The sequence below is a fragment of the Trematomus bernacchii genome, unplaced genomic scaffold, assembly GCF_902827165.1.
Source record: "Trematomus bernacchii unplaced genomic scaffold, fTreBer1.1, whole genome shotgun sequence".
Taxonomy (NCBI): domain Eukaryota; kingdom Metazoa; phylum Chordata; class Actinopteri; order Perciformes; family Nototheniidae; genus Trematomus; species Trematomus bernacchii.
In genome coordinates this window covers 6,311,831-6,333,495 of record NW_022987910.1, presented here as the reverse complement: position 1 = coordinate 6,333,495, position 21,665 = coordinate 6,311,831, and the positions used below count along the sequence as shown (strand labels likewise).

The window sequence follows — 21,665 nt, the reverse complement described above, 5'->3', positions numbered from 1 at the left end:
AACATGAAGATATCATGCCATGTTGGTGTTAACCCCTCTTCAGCTCTAACACTGCAGCTGTCGTGTGTGGTGTGTGTGTGTGTGTGTGTGTGTGTGTGTGTGTGTGTGTGTGTGTGTGTGTGTGTGTGTGTGTGTGTGTGTGTGTGTGTGTGTGTGGTGTGTGTGTGTGTGTGTGTGTGTGTGTGTGTGTGTGTGTGTGTGTGTGTGTGTGTGTGTGTGTGTGTGTGTGTGTGTGTGTGTGTGTGTGTGTGTGTGTGTGTGTGTGTGTGTGTGTGTGTGTGTGAGCTCATATGTCTACAACAGTGTTTACATCCAGCAAAAGCTAAAAATGATACTAGTAGAGTCATAATAATAATAATGCATTTTTCATATATTAACAATATATTAGCAATCAGTCTGTTTTATTTTCCTTCATTATTGGAATAATCTTTGAGCTTGAACTTCTTCTTAAACTTCAATAGGGCCATAAGTGAGGTCTTTATATGGTTGCATTTCTTTTTCGATTACGACAAAGAAAAGCAGCACAACTTCCAATTTGAGCAGTTGGAGCCAGTAATTCTTTTGGCATTTTTCTTGAAAAATAGCTGAAAAGATCAATGAATCATCATTAACTGATTCATTTTTAGCTGACTGGCTTATTGATTCTTTGTGAAGCTTATAATGTCCTCTCCTTTTTTGTCAAAGTGCAGATATGGGCTGATAACATTTTTCTAAGCAGAAGTTTGTGGCGTTGTTGTACTGGGTTGAGTTAGAGAAGTCTAAAATGCTGCCAAACATAATTAGAAAACTCTATATTGGCTAGGAAGGCAGAATGTCAGTATTGTTGAGACTAACCTTTAATGGTGTATAGATTGTTGTAGAGATAGTGAGCTTTTCTTGCACTGTGCATTCCTACTGCTCTGGTAATCTAATTCAAATCTGCAAGCATACGTGATATTTGATGTGTGGGTGTATTTTTATCAACTTGCTCTTTGTGCTTATTGTCTGGAAAAACGTTATATTTTTGTAGAACAAGAAGTTATGTTTTTAATATAACCATGTGTCTTTATTGTGCTAACCTTTAAATGTGCTTTTTGTGGCCACCTTCAGTGGGTGCTACACATCTTTAAGTATTAATGACAAGATCTGAACATTATAACCTTCACACAGACTGGATTCATTGCAGGGCTGTTGCATCGAAAACCATTATGAATTTTAATAAAGTGTACTACTAAACTCTAATTAAGAACACAATGACAGCCTTTGTAATATGATGTGAAGACAAATAGCAGATATAAGAACAGGGGTCCCTGAGGTTTTATGGAAACCAGGTCTAGAAATATTCTAAAATCCGAACACCAGATGTATATTTAATCATTCACCTGTATAGTTAGTGCTCTCTTTTCTCTCACCCTCTCTCCCTTTCTCTCTCTCTCTCTCTCTCTCTCTCTGGCTGTAATTTGCAAGGTCAGTGGGTGCAGAAGGTTGGGCTTTAGTTGTGTTCTGTCGTCGTCACTTTCTCCTCAGAGCTGCAGGCTGCGACAGAGAGCCACGGTTATAGTGAGAGCCTGTGCCAGCCGGGGAGCAGCAGCATGCTTCTTGTGCGCTTAGTTTTAAGTTTCTAGGTAATAACTGAGCGATAAAGGCGTCTTGAAACGTGCCCACAATATAAGGGGACGCACTTTACTTGCAGCTTATTCATTTTCCAGCTGACGTGGGAGCAGGAGAGTGCGGACTGGACTGCTGGTTTGACATCGCTGGATGTGAGGAGAGGAGATGCGTTGACCTGCTGGGATTTAAAGACATCTACGTTATTTTGTCCAATCAGGCAGGACTCCTCGGTTGTCTCCTCTGTGCACGGACTAGGCTACACACTCAGAGCGATGACTGTACTGAATTGTCCACCGGCTCTCTGTAATTTCTCCAGCGAAGCCAGCCTCACCGCCACCCGCCCTTAAAATAAAGCTGCTGTGAAACAAGTCAGCAGCGTCGCCGTTGTCTAACAGCTGGGATTTACACTTTACAATGTCTTGAGACGCGACGGGGAAGCTACAAAGATGATGACAGTGAGTATCGTATATTTTAGGTCGTAGCCCCGGTAAGGTTAATGCAGGCGGTGACTTTAATTGTGTCTGGTAACATGCTGTAGTGAATCTAAGGGGGTCAAGGCTGTATTGGGTGTCAGTCTCCGTGTGATAGTGTGCTTTAAGGCGTTTCTGTCACCGCTGTTGCCGGGGGGATATCAGGTGCCTCCTGGGACTTTTTGGGAGCATTACATCATTTAAGTAGCCTATGAATGACCACATTTTGGAAACTCACGCGTATTATCCACATTTGTATAGTTTGTACTAAAAATCAAATGTCAACACTTAATGACATGATAGCCTATGTTGACAGATGAAATCATGCAACTGTCATCCGTGTAGAAATGCCACTTGGCGTGGCCAGTCTACGCTCGACGCACGCAAAGACTGGGCGTATGCTATGATGCCCCCTTGCAAGCTACCTAGAGAACAACGGGAAGAGTTGTGAGGGTAGTCTTTGACATATATTAAACGCCCCCCAGACACCCGCCCGGCTGCGGGGTGGGGATCTGTGCAGCTGTCAATTTGCATGTATTTCGTGGCCAAATCCAGCCTGTATGGTCCGCCTGGCTGCGCGTTAATCCCGCAGCGGATCAGCTTTACCGCTCCAGCCTGCCGCCTTGCAGCGCATTCCTCTCTCTCATACGCACACACTTTAAATGATTACATTATTATAATCGGGCTCATGTGACCATCATGTATTGACGCGATCATATCTGGAAAACAAGCGCTTGTTTTGGAGGCTGCACAGATCGGGATAACAGTTAAAGAAGAAGGATCGCTGACCGAGATTTGAAACGGGAACGCAGCTCGGATACTACGCTGCTTTCATTCAGCGTTCTTATACTTTGGAGAGAAAAACTCCTCCCGGTGCCTGTAACCGGGGTTTTATAGCACTTAGAGCCGGTGAGAAAGCCAGGATGACAGGCTGGCTCACACACCACGGGGACTGGTGACCGTGTGGTGATCCAGCGCGTTTGATGAGCACGTCGGTAAGGTTGTTCTCCGCTCTACTGCTAGGCAACATTGATATATTCTTCAGACTCTGCTACATTTTGAAGGCTAAACATTATGTTTTTTTGTTATTTGTATAATCGTGAATAGGTACGTATTGCTGTACAATAACAGGTCTAAGCGATTTCAGAGAATCAGGCCATAAGTAGGCCAGTACTGTTGTGTGCCCTTAAATCCTCCCTCTTCAGTTGTAAAACCAACGGGGGCTCCTGGAGTTTTCCATGTCAAGAACCCACATATTGTTGGTAATGATCCCTTTGAACCGATTATTGGATTAAACGTGTTATAGACTTTGGAGTAACAAGCAAAACGGTTGTCATACATTTTGGCATTGCCTAATTCTTGAGTGATTTAATAATACTACAATTTAACTCTCCCTATGAACACACTGGAGGTCCCAGCTCCCTAGTGGCAATGCAATATGTTACCAAGGCCAAGTAGCCTATTCCATAACATTAAGATATAGTTTAAAGTATCCAATAACACCTTGCCAAGGTGAAATGTGGCTTTATGGCCCAATATGAGCAGCTGGTACCATCTTTATCTCTGCTGCAGCTTCACTTCTATTCTCTTTGACACACTAGCATTTCATGGATAAATGCAAGCCCCTCATCATAGAGTGGCTTATGTCTCTAAATCCCATCAGCAATTTGTGTATCTGGACTCCAAGATGCTTAGTCATATTGCTTTGCCTAACACAGATATTTTCTGCATTGTGCTTTGACGTCAACAGCCAGTGCCTGAGCAGGTGTGGTTAAGTACGTAGCCATACCTCAAGAAAGCTTTTTATAATTTGGATAATACTGTATTACAGTTTGGCAATTTCATCCACGAAGGTCTTGTTTAAAATGACAGTAAATCTTGATGGTCTACACCAGTAATTAGCAATCTTCATAATTAATTTATTTTCCAAAGCAGCTCATAATGTCGATCACCTAGGAACGTGTCGTTAATTTCTCTTGGCCTTTAGAGAAATGTAGCTTTTCATTAACTTTTAAAAGAGGTGTGAGACGAAAATGTCACTCCTGTGTAGGAAAAGAATGATGACTCAGGTCAGGTGGAGATTTGTGGTGGGTTGTAAACAACACAGACGTTTTCATTAGCTGTGAACTAATCAGTCAGGCAGTGATTGGGTCTCTGCAGGAGCAACACAGTCAAGGTTATCAGGAACCCTGGTCGCATCTGTGCATGTCACATTTTGGTGTGTTGAGTATTGACATGTCAGTGTCACTCACTCTCACTCTAACCACCCTGTTTTTTCTCCCTGTGGTGCTGTACAGATGTAGCAGTGGGTGGTGGGATATTATTCTAACATATCCAGCCACACGCACTACGCATTTTCTTTGTTTGTAAAGTGTTGCATAAGCCCACAAACACACACATGTACACATTTACCAGAGAAAAATATAATGAGTAAGCCTTGTCTTTAAGGGAAGCTTTTGTGCAGTACAGTTGTATAACAGAAGACCAGAAAACAAGTCTTAGAGGGACGACTACATCATTCTGAGCAGAAAGGAAGTTCCTGCGGGACAGGAAGTGCTTTGTGGTTGCTGGTCTCCAACCACAACATTGGTGTGACTAATCTAAGTCTACACACTTCCTTAAATTCTCTTTTAATTTTCCTCTTCTTCTCCCTCCTCCCCTATCTTTTATTTTTTCTCAATTTGTAAACTCCTGTCCTTGCACATGCTTGTTCTTTAGTTTCATTATTTTTTTCTGTTCCCTTCTCGTTGCAGGATTATCGGGAGGATGGCATGGACCTGGGGAGTGATGCATCCAGTCGCTCCAGCTCAGAGTCCAACTCCAACAAGGTAACACCTTGCTCTCCTTCTCTTGACCTGGCCACTTTGGAGGACTACAAATCCTCCCCCTCTCTGGACCTTGTCACCTTAGAGGACTACGAGGAGGACGAGGACTACCAAGAGTATAAGAAGAAGGTGATAGAGGAGTGGGAGAGTGAGTATGGAGAGGGCTACACCTCTCCAAAGCCTCCTGGTCAGGAGGAAGTTGGAGGAGGCGTTGTTGGGGAGGACATTCTTGGTGAGGGCTACAGGAAGACAGTGAACAGTCGCAGCCTCGCTGAAGAATTGGAGGATGTGAAGACTGTCCCGCCCCCCCCGGCTTCCGGCGGACACACTGCCACCTCGGTCGCAGCCGTCCCAGAGGAACTGAAACAGAACGGCAATCTGATTTTGCCCAGGAGCCACCAGCTCAGCTCCCCCGGTACACCACGGAGCGGCACAGGGACTCCTAAACCCCGCCACCGCAGCTCCAGCAAAGGCAGGGGGAGCCGCAGCACTGCCGGGGGTGGTGGTAGTGGAGGAGGAAGCAGTGGAGGGACTGGGGGACGGATGGGGGGATACAAAGAGGACAAGGTTTTAGAGGAGGAGCCTTTGCCCACCATGGACTGGGCAGCCCTTGAGAGGCACCTGGCTGGGCTGCAGTGCAGAGAGCAGGAGAACCAGAACCTCAACCACAACCAGAACCACATCATGGGCAAGACCAACTACACCTCGGTAAGTTTCTATTTCACTTGTTGTTTCTGTGTGTTCCTGTGGGGTTTGCTGCTTGTGTGTCAAAGGTTATCTTTCACCGAGTTTTCACATGCCCTGGTTGGCTTCTGTAATCCAGCAGTTATCTGTGTCAGATGCACCCTGGAAACATGGGGTTAGGCTTGCTGGAGTAAGAAAGAGGGATTAGTCGGCTAATGTAGCGCTAAGCTATGTGGCCCAGCTTTCAACTATACTATCAACTCTGGCCCTCATAAGTACACTGATTCAGAGAATATATGTCCAACAGTGCAAGCATTATTTAATGACTTTGGGCAGATAATCACTACAGCAAATGTATGTTTCTGACCTTACAGTTTTGTATTGGTTTAACCTAATTTAAAGAAATCTGGATGTACTTTGTTGTGGCTATGTGGTGTTTCTACCAGAAGAGGTCAGTGTTGCATTGATGGTCTGCAGAGAGCCGCTGCAGGCCTTTCATGCCACACCAGCAGCTCAACCTCTAAAAGCTGTTATGATTCATTTACAATCTCATGACATCGCTCAGTTTAAATCAAAATCCCTGCCAGAGTTTTATGGTTTATTGTTGGTGTGTGGGTCCAAAAAGGGTGTAGCTTTGAAAATGTTTAGGGAGGAGCAGGAGAAAATTGTTTACAGCAGTCACAGTATCCAGTGCAAACTACAAGCTCTTGTGTCACTAAGTAAAAGTAAGCGAGGGCAAATGTGTGTTTGATAAAGGGGCATTGGTGTGGTGGGGCATTTGGTATTCAAGCACCAAGACCTTTTCTTCAGTGCACACAGACAATGGCTGCAGCCAGTGCCATTGTGAGTGTGTTGTGTGTGTTGTGTGTCTTTGTTTTTCTGTCCTGGAGGCCCCCCCCGTCTCCCTGAGGCATGTAAGGAATGCAGCGGGAGAAATGGGGGATGAGAGGAAGGAAAGAGAGAGGAAAGGATAGTAGATGGTATCTTTGTGTGTGTGTGTGTGTGTGTGTGTGTGTGTGTGTGTGTGTGTGTGTGTGTGTGTGTGTGTGTGTGTGTGTGTGTGTGTGTGTGTGTGTGTGTGTGTGTGTGTGTGTGTGTGTGTGTGTGTGTGTGTGTGTGTGTGTGTGTGTGTGTGTGTGTGTGTGTGTGTGTGTGTGTGTGTGTGTGTGTGTGTGTGTGCGCGCGCCAATGTTCATTACCTGCTGTCCGACTTAAACGAGAAGGTCACCTCCTGGCTGGCTTTAGTCTGGGGAGAGTCTGCTCTTTCTCCGTCTCTCCTTCCCTAGGCAATGGGCTGTGATATAATTGACCTGGGTGGAGAAGCATATCTTGAAAGAGAGCCTCTGTCTCGCATGCAGCACAAACACACACACACACACACACACATGCTCTTCACCACACTACCACCTCACATGTGTGTTCAGGTAGTGTAGGTTGCTGTGTTTAGTAGAGATAGCCTGATCCTGATGCTGATAAAGTGCCACAGCTTCCAACTGCCTCTCCGATTACGAGGGAAAACCTATTTTCAGAAGAACCGTGCCTTAGATTTGATGGCCCTCAGTAGATAGGAAATTGGAATTAACCGTGTAATCCCACCTGAGCTGAAGATATACCAGAAGAGACCCCAGGCACAAACTCATATCCTGCACAATCCCAATGTTATTGTCATTAAAGTGCTGTTGTTACGTCTGTAGAGGAATGCCCATGATATGGATCATATCAATACAATCCCTCAATGAAAGTGATTTGTTCTTTTGAAGTCCTATTTCTAAACGTACACATGTGGTAAAAGAGGACCATGCTTGAATTGACCCTCTGCTAACCTGCTAACAAGAGCACACAAGCAGTCAAGTGTCCAGTACTGAAACATTCACACAAGTCATCCCCGGTGTCTTTCTAGGTCAGAGGGCATCTGAGTTTCTTAATTCTTAAATTTGCAGGATTTAGCAGACACCCTGGAGGAAAGGAGGCTGGTGCTTTTAAAAGCTTGTCAAATATTTAGACATCCACTCAGGCAGGACCCACCAGCATGATGATGTGTGTGTTTGGTGTGGAGGGGTCTGTCTGTCTGGGATGCTGCTGGGGTCCAGAGGGACAGTTATTCATGCTTCACAAGAGCTTCAAAAGCATCAGTGCTTTCGAAGTGGGACATCAGACGGGACACAGGGAAGCTCAAAGATATTATTCTGTAGTGGCCTCTAAGACCCTGGAGACTGGTTTAGCTGGTCTCCAGTCAGATGTCGTACAGCCTCAGTACTGCAGCCAGGATTTAGCATAACATTTAGACTGGAAACAGCTATGTCTGTCTGAATGTAACAAATCCCCTTATCAGCCCCTTTAAAGCTCTTTTTGATCATTTCTGTTTTGGTGTTAAATTTCCAGACTTAATTCTTCCTACTACAATTAGGCAAAACGTTAACCCTTTTCTTTAGATTGCCATTAAAGTGATGAGTTGTCTGATTAGATTTTTACAGTTTTATTACATTTTACTATATACTATAAATCAAGAAAATATTGGCAGATTAATGAGCAAATCAATCCATGTTTGAAATTATTCTTAGTTGCAGCCCTAGGATTCAATCACACAAACGAAAACCTATTACAGTCACTTAGGTCTTTAAACAGGCAATGACATGTTTCTTTGTGCTGTAGGTCTACACGTACACCTTGGGCAATGGAGCTACTGTGCCATAAAAACCAGCACATAGCCTGCAAGTTATTTCATTATTGTTTTAATGAAACAGTCATCTTGTTGCAGGTGTGTTTAGTCAGGGTGTGGTTTCTGGCTGCTGTAATCTCAGCGTCTGCCTGCAGGCTGTGGGTGTTGGGTGAGGAGGATTGAGCGGGTGGCTGACCTGTTTGTAATTTGTTTCTTATGAACTCTGGAGTCGCGTGGCAGAGAGGGGTCCACAGGGACCTCAAGTACACTTGGGGTAACCCTATCCCTAACCCTCCGTTTATCTCCACCCCTCGAAGGCAAACAATAATATTGTTCTTCCAATCCGGTCTTGAGGTGAACAAAACAGAGATGGGGTCAGTCTGCATGTATGGCCCTCTATACTCAGAAAAGTACTTGTGTGTTGTAATAAATCCACGCCTACAGGCTACTTAATTTTCAATCCGAAGGTGAACACACCCAGACTTACTCACACAATTTAAAAACACCCCATGGGCAAACTGTGGTAAGAAGATAGGGCCTGTGCTGAGACCTGCAGCACCACTCTACTTTGAACGTTTAAAGAAGAGCTGTTTCACACACACACACACACACACACACACACACACACACACACACACACACACACACACACACACACACACACACACACACACACACACACACACTCTTATACTATAAATTCACTCACAACAGTTTTGTTACAGTCTTACCATGTTGTATTTAGAAGTTTTAAAGGTTTAAAGATGAGCTTCACCAATTTTACACATCTGTGTCAGTTAACTTTGAAAACAGTTTTGTGTCTTTGGTGGCCCTGAAGGTCAGATTAAATCTGAGAAATTAACCCCTGATTATGTGAATTCCTAAACCAGAAAAACCTATGTTAGAAAAAAGGTTTAAAAGGTCTAAAGAAAAGAACAAATTGCATAGGGGGCTTTGTTTTTTAATCTTGACTCAGGAAATACAATTCAGGAAATGTAGGCCTCTGCTGACTTTTACTCAGTTTCTTGCGAGTCTCTAAACTTGTAAAAATGCGATACACAATTATGCATTGAACTAATCTAATAAGAAAGTCATATAAAAAAGCCACATTAGTAAATTTGCCTTGTAAAAAGTTGGGTTATATATCATCTCTGCTGTAAGGACAGTTGTGAGGATTTATCTGTTTTTTTCAGCATGAGGAACAATTGGAAGAATATCTATACTTAATAGGAGAGGGCTGCTGAAAAACTCCATATAACGTTAAAAATGATTTAGAAAATAAAAGTATGAGAGAGAAGAGGTGGACAGAGAGAGGTGGGAGAAAAGAGCAAAGGCAAAGAGATGTTTTTCTGTTTCTCTCCACTCCGTGCTCTGTGATTATGTACAAGTTCAGCAGTTGAACTGTGCACGCCGCCCTCCACTAACAACTTAACTACTACCTTCGCCCGGTGCTCAGACTGTGCCACGTAGAAACAGAGAGGGTAAAGGGAGAAATTGTTGGGTTTGAAAGTCCTAAATGCAGTTAAAGTGGGTATAAAATAGGCAACAACAATAATTATAAAGTAGTCACACTGGAATTAGCTCCTGCATGGGGAAACAAAGCAGGGAAGCTTAAAAGTTAGAAAGGAAGCGCATAGTCAAAAAGAGCTTGTGGAGGAGGGAGTAAAGGAAGGTTTGTGGGCTCAGTGGATTGGTTTGAATGAAGAATACAGCGAGACAGAAGGGCAGAAAGTTAGAGGAGCAGACACTAAACGTATAAATGGGAAGAAAGAGGGAGGAGGGTTCAGAGGTGGGGGGTAGGGCTTTAGCCAGGTGTGGAGAGCGCCTGGTGTCTGGTTCAGCCCCCTAGGCTTAACCACTGCTCCTCGTGTCTGAGAGTACCGGTACCAGCTGAAACACGCCCGGCCCTCTGCGCACCACAGCTCACACACACTCTCCTTACACACTTGCTGCGCCGCCTCTGCTTTAGTCAGGCAGTTTTCTGTCTCTGGTTAGTCCATGCACACATTCACCTCACTGGATCAAAGGATATCTTTCTCTTTTGATGGTATCCTGAAAGTCTGCCTCTGTCGGTAGATGTTTTTTTTCTTTCTCTTTTTTTTTCCATTGGAGTATCCTTCATCTAAGCTTAACCTTGGATTCCCCACAGCAAGTTGGGCACCTAGCTCAGGTAAAGCAAAACATCTGATTTGTTTGTCAGACCTATTTCAACACTGCTACATGTTCATGTGATGTGTCCGTAGTCAAACCAGGACAAAAGTTCAGAAAGTTCAGACTCAAAGTAAGATGCGTTGTTTGACAAAGCCTCCAAATGTTATTTTAGCCTAGGGCAGTACATTCTTTTGTTGTGACATTTTGTCTTGAGTTTGTATGTTACAGAAAAGTTAAATATGTCCAGAATGAAACATAAAGTAGAACCAGCTGCACATCTGTCCATGCATCTCAGTTTCCTCACAACTAGTGTTCAGTGTGACCCCTTTAATAAAGAGCAGGTTCATGCTGTCTGGACTCTGACCATATGTGGGTTTCTACTTGGTAGCCCTCTACTTTTTTCCCTTTCTGGCAAGGAAAGAATACCTTCAAATATGCAGTGCTCATGTATTTGAATCCTGTTTTAAATAAACAAACCTTGGCCTGTTTTGAATGTTCCTTTACCATGTGGTGCAGAGAAAGTCTGTAACAAACCAAGGCGAGCTCAAACAACTAGCAAAATTGATCAAAATATTTTTGTTGACTCTGGATGCCACATGTCATTTCAGGTCTTCTGTTAATAGTTACACTAGCACACATATACCTGGAGTGACTGAATGTCCGGCCCGCATGTGCACCTGCATTGAGAAAACAAGAAGGCAGTCAAAAACAGCTCTGAAATACAAACAAGATAGTATGTTTAGAAGTTGTAGTTACTTGGAATTCAAATAAAGAAAATAATAAGTTAGATAAGAAGGCACAGCTGGCACTGGCCTTGACAGCCCTCGGTCCCTTACTTGTGCAAGAAGGAAAAGAAAAGGCAGAAGAAAAACATTAGTAGAAACGTTGGCCATAAAACCTCCTAAATGAGCCTGATAACTTACTCTCTGCTCGGTGTGTTACGTAGCAAAGATATATAGTAGTGTTTGCTGTTGAAAGATATTTATCGCCAACATCCCAGTGTTTATCCCATGGCCAAGTTTAGAAGCAAAGGCAAGTCAGTTTGACAAGTGAGGTCTGATATACAATGTTTTGTCTAGACTAGGTACGCAGCTGCACTAGCGCATGTAAACTTGATTTGACCTGCTTGCTGGTGGTATGGTCAAAACGTTTACTTGCAAAGTCTACACACAAACTGTAACTAAGGAAAACACCCTTGGGAACACCCAAGAAATACGAGTTATCAAGTTCAAGTGACAGAAGTGCTTAACGGCCCTTATCTGGTGTCAAAGTGTACTTTAATCAGCTACCTGATTACTTCCCCTTGTCTGCACCATAGACTGTATATATACAGTATAGTATAGACTGCACACATATACAAACACAAAAAAATACAAATCTATGTGTATTGATGAGTAATAATAACACTATGTGTAAATTAACTGGAAAAGCTTACTTGTTGGTTACTAAGCATTATAGCTATACTACTGTGTTTAATGATTCAGAGTCATGTCACCAGTTGCATTGTGGGTATATCAGAGATCAGAGTTGCTGCTATGATTATAAAATAACAGTGTTTTGAATAGGAAAGTGTTTAGACTTACAGCTACACATTCCTGCACTTGTTGTCTCATTGGTCATCTTGATTGATACACGAAAGCTTAGACAAACATCCACTTCCTCTGATTCATTCAAATGATTCACCAAGGTCTGAGAGTCAAACCTCCTTCAGAATGTAGTATATCCTCTCTGGCATGGAAGTCAGCTTAGGCTCATACCCAGTCTCACTTATTTTCCACAGCCGCAAATCTCCACCTTCTTCTCTTTCTTCTCTTCTTCTTCCTCCTTTGTTCCAGACACCCCCTGTCCCTACTCCCATTCCCACTTTTGTTCCCTGCTAATTGTCCTCTTCCTCACTCCGTCAGGAAGCATTATGGCCTCATGTTCTTACACAGCCAAAATACAGCAGGAGACTATTTTCCCCCTCCGCCCAGCTCCCCCTATCCACCCTATGAAAACTACCAAAGAGGGGTTCAGGCTGTGAGTGGCAGAGCGTGCTGTGGAGGAAATTAGGATTTATGTAGCAGTGAGGAGACGGCCTCCAATGTTATAGCTTCATGTCAGTCCTCAAACTGCAAAGTCACTTTGGAGCAGAGCCAAATACACACACACTGGCACACAGGCCGGCTTTAAAAGTAGGAACGGGGCTGAAGGCATTAAAAAAAAGAAGGATACAAAAAGAGAGTGAGAGCGGGAAATTGAGAAAGAGTGAAAAGGGGTTTATGATCTTCAAGCATGGAAGGGTTTTAAACTCCTATCCATCACCTCTACTATTTCCGGAGGTTGAGTCAGACACACACACAGAGGTCTGTGATGAGTGGCTACTTGCGTGGACATGTATGCTCATTTGGGTGGAGCTGAAACATGAAACACTGGTCTTTGCTCCTAATTATAGAGAGCGTGTGTGTGAAGTGTGTGTGAGAGAGGAGAGGAGAGGTCGAGAGAAAAGTGGGTTGTGATCTTGGTTTGTTTATATCCGGCTAAAAATAACAGGCATGTTTAAATCACGTCTGCACACCCACACAGACCCCAACAGACCAAGAGTATTTCTGTCTTCATGTTTCTGACTGTGTTATCCATGTGTGTGTGTGTGGGGGGGAGTGTGTGTGTGTGTGTGTGTGTGTGTGTGTGTGACGTGTGTGTGTGTGACGTGTGTGAGAGAGAACGAGGCTTTGTGCCAGGTCATGTGGAGAGCTTCATCTGTTGCTGTAGAGAACAGAGCTATTTTATCTCCTCACATACTCATAAGACTAGAATAATCATTCCATCAGTCTGTAGTGAGACTACAGCTAATGATGATTTTCATTTGCTAATAAATGAAATGTCAGAATATTCGGAAAATCCTCAAGCCTGAGACAACATCTTCAAATTGCTTGTTTTTCCCAACCAACAGTCCAAAATACAGAAATATTCAACATACCCCACCAAGGGCAGCCAATTATAGTTTATCTTAATTTATTTTCGGTCTTCTTTTTGATAAATCAATCATTTTGGTCTTAAAAATATCCTAGTATAGAAAACATCTTAATGTGTTAATTCCAACCAACATTTCAAAGATACAGTATAAGGTTATAATGATGACACATTTTTCAGCTCTAGACTAAGGTTGTTTTTTTCTACAGATTCCTTTGATTTTCTTTAAGCTTTGCGCAATTTTTTATCTTAAGGCAAATCTAGTCAGGTCATTACTGCTGTTTCATCAAAGACTGGTGGTCATTTTTTCAGTTGGTGTACAAATGTGTTCTAACGCATTTAAAAATGTGAAGCAAATATTAATGCGATGGTCACAGCATGCTCAGTCTTTCCTCAACCAACTGCAGTCCTCATTAGAAAAACCTCTGGTGGCTGATCGTAAGACTGAGAGCACACACACACACACACACACACACACACACACACACACACACACACACACACACACACACACACACACACACACACACACACACACACACACACACACACACACACATGCACTCCCTGGCCTTCCACATCAGTTCCTCCCTGTCAGAGCGAGCTCATTACCGCCAGAATCTGGCCCTCACACTGAGCGAACCTGCTTTGCTATGCAGTGTTTTCACTCTGGCACGAAATGTCAGCTTGCTAAAAGCATCTGTGCTCCCTCCGTCCTGCTGAGAAGGAGAGGGAGGCAGAAAAACTGAGAGATGGAGGAGGACGATGGAGAAAAGAAAGCAAATGTAGTTACACCAAAAGGCCACAGAGAAAATAAAGGAGGGGTAACCGCAAGCAGAATAAAAAGAAGCTGTTTTTCAGAGAAAGGGAGGAGACGTCACAGCATGACTTTGCCATGAACTGTGTTTTATTTACCACCCACAGTATCATCTCCAAACTTTTTCTGTATCCCACTAAGTACAGTAGAGAGAATCACCATGGTATCCAATCTGTTATCAGTGACTTATGATTAGATATTCATTTTCTCTGTTTGCATCTATAAATATGCCCACGCAGCAGAGTTAAACACACAGAGCCACACATCGGTGGTGTTTTGATGTACGGGATGAGAGGAGGGAAACGATGAAGATACAAGCTGCTCCGGGAGACTGAAACACATAATGGCAATGTATCCTGCTCTGTTAAGGAATACATTACATATACTGTCAACATACAGCTACCAAGGCGGACATTTCATAATGTGGGCAGTGTGTGGGAGGCTAAACTGCAGTCTGCCAGTCTGCACTAAATAATCTTCAATCTGAATTGTCTCTGTTCTGATTCAGGCTGCCTACATTATCACAGTTAGTTAAGCTTTTTAGGAATGCTAATAGTCATATTATGTGAGAATCAGGAGCTTCACACTATAAAGTCTTGTTAGTGTCAGATATATTCTTCTTCTTGTAATCAGGATAAGATTGTAAACTTGACAACCGTGTGAAGGTCAGCGGGGGGGTCAACATCGTGACTGCTGCCATGGTGATAGAGGAGAGAAAAGGGGATCCTGTGTCTTCTTGTATTGAAGCATCCTTCACAGACTTTGGATATCAACACATCTATGCATTTGTATTCAAATTGTGGAAGCATCAAGCTTCTCTCAAGAATTGCTTTGGATGTGACAAGACATTTTTGGGGGGTTCAAACGCTGTAAGATCATTCAACAAGCACTTCTTCTAAAACATAGAAACACCTAGTTATTACTTTGAACAAAATGTAATAAACACTTTAATAAGGTCACTAATGAATTAACTGGGATGTTGATTTACACGTGAATGGGCTGATCCAACAATACTTTACTGCAAGTCATATTCAAATTGCCTTGAGACTTATTCAATCGCAGAGACTAGACACCAAATATACAACGACCATTATTTTAATACAGTTCTAATGTACTGGCAAATGCATAACTTGACATATCCCACAGAAACACAACATAGACATTAAATAGTACAAAAGATCCAAGATCAAATGTTGACTCTCTTCACCAGCCATTTTCAAATCTATCGGCCACTTCCTGTTTTTCCGTGCTTACTATATGCCGGTCGACTCTCATAAGCCTAACAGTGCTTTAACGTGGCCCAGTTGGAAGCTTCCACTGTAAGAAGAAACACGTTTATCGCTGGCCAATGTCATGCACAGATAATTATCTCCAAGGTTAGTGTGACGGGATGGGCCCTGTTCCAATCTGCCCCAGATGGGCACCATCAGAGCCAGTGATGTGCAGCAGAGAGATCAGAGCTGGGAGCTCATCGATCCACTTCCAGGTCATTAAACCCAAGAGTGGTGTTATCGGGAAAAGCACGGTCACCCAGCAGAGATCAATATTGGATAGAGAGATCTGGCATGAAGGGGGGGTTGAGATAAGAGGAGGTGATTGTAGCTGGCTACCTTGCCAAAAACATAAAGTTGAAACAGATGTAAAATGTAATCACATCAGGATGCCACAATCCCCACATTCTTGTGCAACACTGTTCCACTGCTTTCATTTTGATAGTTCAAGAAAATAACAATCAGATGGATTTGTGCTAAAAGGATTGGATAATTACCATCAGTCGAACAAAAGGCATTTATTAAAAATTGTACTTTGATTAGTGATAAAACATCTAATCGATTAGAAACTATTTTGCAAAAATATCCTATATCATTTTCAGTCCAACTTCTTAAACGTAATGGTTGGGTGATTTTTTGTGTTTTATTTCAATGTAAGTTGGATACAACTGTGTCTAGGCTGTTGGTGCAGAATAAAACATGGATATCTGGGAAATTGAATATGTTTTTGTCTGTTATCTGACCATTTATAGACATAGAGCTATGCAGCATTATGTATTGCTATTTCTGAGATATCTTATTTTTAGGCCCCTCTGGAAGTTTTTTTTGGGGCGGAGTTCCTCATCGTTCGAAAATATATTATCTAAAGATAAAGGGTGTTGAATAATGTACAGTGTAAAAAATAAACTGAAAAAAGCAGTTTTTTGCTAAATAAATCAAATTGGCTAGACCAGACGAAATGATACATTTTTTTAATTGTTCTGGGATTATGTCCCAATTGTAAAATCTCAAAAGGGAGAACACATGTTTAAATCTCAGTGAGATCAAAAGGAAAGGATAACTCAGTATTTAAAACAGTAATGCAAAGAGGTCAGGATAGAGGAATAGATGGGGAGATGGGAAGGCAGAGATTATTTGAGTAGGTTGGCCTGCGTGAGGATTAAAGACGGGCCATCTGCCACTAGGATTCTAGCCCTACAGACAGATAGAAAATGAAGGGAAGATGTACATGTATGCAAAGCCCACGTACTACACATACCTAAACACAGTGAGGCAAAGATTAAACTCACACATCATCTTGGCCTGAATCAAACTATTAAAACTGGCTAAATGTTGGTTTACATTTTTTAATAAGTGGCCAATGACATTTAATGCAAACTTGACATTTACTAAATGGTTTTGTATCGCAGCATCCTATCTCTCTTGACTATTCATGCAGCACAGAGATATATTTAGCTAAAGGTTAAGAAAGTTCTTCTTCTGTCCTTTTCCTTCTCTCCCTATTCCTCTCCGGCATTACAATCCAGCAGAATGACATTCCGACCCTGTCCCACGCCAACCTCACCCTCCCTCCCTTTTCCACCGTCCCCTCTCGCCAATGGCCGATTCTGCATACACTCAGTCCAACAGCTCCTCCCCCATTTCTGTCCGCACCAGACAGAGAAAGGCAACCGGGGAGTGTACTCTGCTCTTTACTGCTCCCCTCCCTCCCTCTTTTTCTCTCTCTCCCGTTCTCACACCCCTCCTCCAGTTTCTCTCTTGCTCCCCTCCCTCTTCCAGATTTGGGGAAGCAGCGATCAGACCCTGTCGTTCAGTTTTAGCAAACAGACATACCAGAAAAACAACAGAAAACAGACATAGGAAGCAGAGGGTAAGAACTGAATTGAAGAAAAGGCAGACAAGAGAATTGACCTTTTTTTAGTTTGGATCGAAGAGTGGGTGAGAACCCCTCCTCTCCTCTCCGCTGGAATACTGCAGGGCTGGGAATCCTATCCCTGTCCCGCTACTCTTCCCGTTCCCCAAGCTCAGCCAGCTTCGCTCTAGGATGCTGTGAAGGATGGTCCACCAGGAAAACTGTTCTTACAAGGTAGTTCTCAGAGCTTCATGACACATCACATACATTCATTTGAATTGCCAATGTCTTTGCCGTCTTGACAGGCTGATTTTGCTGTTGTCAGCTCCTGTGATTGTAGGAATATCATGTTTTATCTCCTCAGTTGAGTTTATCGTCACATTTAAACTAGGACATTGTTGCACATGTGTAGACGTATTTGTTTGTCTTTTGTGGTTAGGTGATTGTGTTGTGAATCTGATGGCTGGCTGGTTGCTAAGAGAGCAGTTGACTCAAGAGAATAATGTCTTTCCTCCCCTCCTACTCCTCATCCAGCATAATCAATCCATGTCAAGAAGGCATGAGGTGTGCATGTAACTGCAAGTTCACAGTGTTGTGAATAGACTCTTTGGGTGCAAATGTATTCTGTGCTGTGAGTTGTATGTAGGAGATGCATATTGTTGAGAGTATGGTGCATATTGAAATGGAGAATTTAAATGTGAATGGTTGCTTAAAGGGTTGTGCCAATGTGTGCACGCATGTTGTGTATGAGTTTGTGTGTCTCTGGTGGGGCATGTGACAGCAATGTTCCACTTAATCTAAAAAGGAGTTGGAAGGAATGAAGGAGTCGTGATTAAAGGAAAGCACTGCATCCCAGCTGTAGATCTGTTTTTTTCTGTAACCAGCGCTGCTTGGGAAAGAAAGTCTGCAATGCAGTAGAGATACAGAGTGGGAACAAGCAGAGAGGTAGATGAAAGGCAGACGATATGAGCTGAATATGGGGAAGGCCTCCAAGGGGAAAGATGGAGTTTCTTTTGATGGGGGAAACAAGTGTAGAAGAATCAGGGAGTGATGCACGGAAAGCTGCAGTGAAACTGATGAAGGAGACATGAGGGTCCTTCAGAGATGAATGGGCCTGGTGGGTAAAAACTTGAGTCCAAGTTCATTCTCCAACATTTCCCCTTGGTTTAAATGGAGAAGCATTGTTGTGAATGCATTGGAACATGCTATTTTGTGTGTAGTTTTGCAGTTAGAGTGCAAGTCCTTACCTCACTGGCTTTATAAACATTTATAAAAGGAGATTTCTTGTCAGCTCTGTCTGATGCTCCCAATACTGGAGATTAGGTTTGAAATGAATTGCCCTCAGGTTTCTTGTTTCTGCTGTAATAAAACCTCAAAAAGACTCAAATCATTCCCAAAAAAAATGTACTTCTACATGTCAGGAGGGTAGATGTGTGCTTGTGTGGGTAAGGGACCAGTTGTGTAATGGGATAAGGATTTGCTGCCTTGTTTCGTAGAAGATGAAAGCTAGATGGAGTGACAGAAAGATTGCAGGATAGAATAGCAGAGCAGCAGATAAGCAAAGAAAAGTGACGCCACGGGGCTAGTGGAGACAGCAGATGAAAGGCAGAGATGAAACATCATCAAAAGAAGTATTGGCAACACAGGCTGAGGTAAAAGAACGAAAGAAGAAGAACGCCATATACATACTGTACTTCTGAGGGAAATTAGATCATACATAGCAATGATGGAAAACATTATTGATATCAGTTAAATATAAGAAGAAGTTTATTTGTCGACAGATGTAAAGAAAGTGAACTAAGCTGAGGTGGCTTCAATGCAAGAGATGTATCAGAAACAGGAAGATGTAACGAATAAGAATGAATGAGAGTGGTAAGCAGAACAGAGGGTTCAGGCTCTGATAGCAGCGACTCTCTAGAGGCCCCTCAATTAGACTGGTAACCTGGCAACCAGCAGGCAGCCAGCGCCCCTCGTACACATAAAACACACACACACACACACACATGGAGGGATGGAAAGAGGCATAGCGAGATGGGGGGAAAGAACAGATGAATCATAGAGGAGATAGAACAAGGGATTTAATTAAGGGTTAATATGGGAAGGGAGTAAACAGACGAAGTGGAAAAAGAGTGCGGCATGCAGGGTGTTTCCCTGTATTTCTGTTGGTCTTGTGGAACAGTCCATGTCTTGAGGCGATCTCTGTTTTTTAGTATCATTGTTTTCCTCTGCTTTAATTAGGATGTGGTCCTGGTCTTTCTGTCTTTAGCTGAAGGCAAGGAAAGAGAACAGTCAAAACAGGGCAAGAAAAAGAAACATGAGATATTGAATGTCTTTCCCTACCCCATCATGTTTAAGATGAGCTCTCACTTAGTGTCAGAAGCCATTAGTTAATTAAGTCACAGGCTGACCCTGGGAGAACCAATAAAGCATCCATTTGATCCATTGTCAACCAAAACCATCTATAAATTGAAGCCATGTCGGTTTAGCAAATAAACCATGAGGCCAAAAACATTTTATGATCGCTGTCCTCTACATCCTGATGCCGCAGTTCATTTATAAGAGCTTAAGTTAGCTAAACGCATGCAGTGTGTTTTCTACAGTGTGAGGTCTCAATATGTCATCCTGTTTTCAGATTCTCATGTAAATCTATAAATCTCGCAGCGGCGTATTGCTGTCAGCAGCACTACCAGCAGGATGAAGGGTGATGGGGAGATTTATCGGGTTGGCCCGTAGGAAGACTGTGAGCATGCCAAGGCCTCACAGCTCTGATTGAACGCTGAACATTGTCACACAAAGTATTTTTGTGTATGTGTATTTTCAATTTATCCTCAACAACTGTGAGCAGTTTGTAATGCTTGGCTAGAGAGGAATGAAGGAGAGCTCTGTGACACAGTAAAGGAGGTGTGGCCCGATGAATAATAAATGGGGACCAGCAGATGAGTAGATACCACTGATGGATCGTGGTAGAGTTACAGAATGGATCAATAAGGCGAGACAGTAAACACATAGTATGGAAATACGGACAATAACAAATGAGTTTAGTTTGCCAGGAAGGCGTTTTAGCATGTAAACTCCTTCACACAGTGTCATTTGTACATTTCTGTTTATGACCCAAAAAGAAATGCAACACAACAAAGACATACGTAGTTTTCACTCTGTCCAGAGTCACTCTAGAATTGTTCCCATAATACACCATCATGAAAGAGACATCTGATGACAGGACACCTCAAACTGCAAACAAGGTCAGGTTCATTATTAGTTGCATGAGAAGGATATTAACTCGTAAGCTATGAAAACAATTATTGGACTGAAAAGCACTCATCCATGGTCTCTAGTCATTTTGTTAAGCCGTGTTTAACATGTCCCTTGTCCAGCTCTGAAGTAATAACACAGACATCCAAAAACTCCCCAAACAAAACCTTAAACTGGTCATACTGTAATGAATCAGACAAACAGAGTCAACACAAAAGATTATATATCATGAACTTATGTATTCAAAAATGTATTATGCTATTTACATGAATGTGAGAACTTATTATGATATTCATCTTCGTCATATTGTCATATTTAGCATACACACAAACAAGACACAAGACTGTAGTTTGAAAGTGCTGTTTCTAAGATGATATGAGACTGTGCAGTGAAGTATCCCATATATCAGAGATTTGCTGGGCAGCAAGCATACTGTTTTATCTAATATTATACAATTTGCCAAAACTTCAGCCCTCAAACTCCGGCCTCTGTGTGAGTTAGCAGACTTCCTGATGGGTGGCCTCATGCTCCCTTTTGCAGCCCAATTTGTTTGGAACACACAGCATCGCCATGGAGAAATTCTTACCACGTTGCTATGGCAGCAGCCCCCGTCCTTTTCCTCCTCTTTCCAAAATAAGATCTTGTGAGTCTTTAGCACAGTTCCTTGATCTGGTGTTCTAATACTGTATAACCATAGACATTACAGATAGAGAAACCTGAAAACAAACAGGGATTGGGGCTGATATAAAGAGCGAGTGTATCACAGGTTTAGGTGTCTTCGTACCATACACACACACACACACACACACACACACACACACACACACACACACACACACACACACACACACACACACACACACACACACACACACACACACACACACACACACACACACACACACACACATACACACACATACATACAGTGCCATTGGCCTTGGATCGCGGGCTTACAGGAGGTGCCAGGAACCCTCTCTCCCACAGTCACCCTCTGTTCACTTGGAACAATAAGCCATTCTGTGCATGTATGTCTCTCTCTGTCTCGCTGTTTCTCAGCTGACCCGGCAGTCAAGAAGAATTAACCTGTGTGTGTGTGTGTGTGTGTGTGTGTGTCTCAAACATGCACCTGAAAGTATCCC

The 21,665-nt window shown here is 42.8% G+C and overlaps 1 protein-coding gene across 4 annotated transcripts in view; it reads left to right on the top strand.

Annotated features, from left to right (window-relative positions):
• schip1 (schwannomin interacting protein 1) overlaps positions 1–21,665 on the top strand; it is a 192,867-nt gene that overhangs the window by 153,047 nt on the left and 18,155 nt on the right. Inside the window, exons 1-2 of one of the 4 annotated variants that reach the window (XM_034115359.1) lie at positions 1,529–2,045; positions 4,814–5,593. In XM_034115359.1, coding sequence (XP_033971250.1) covers positions 2,037–2,045; positions 4,814–5,593 — 789 coding nt within the window. In that variant the 5' untranslated portion in view covers positions 1,529–2,036. Of the gene's footprint in view, positions 1–1,528; positions 2,046–2,532; positions 3,056–4,813; positions 5,594–17,193; positions 17,506–21,665 lie in introns of those variants that run through there. The other 3 variants (XM_034115358.1, XM_034115357.1, XM_034115361.1) reach the window with 3 other exon arrangements.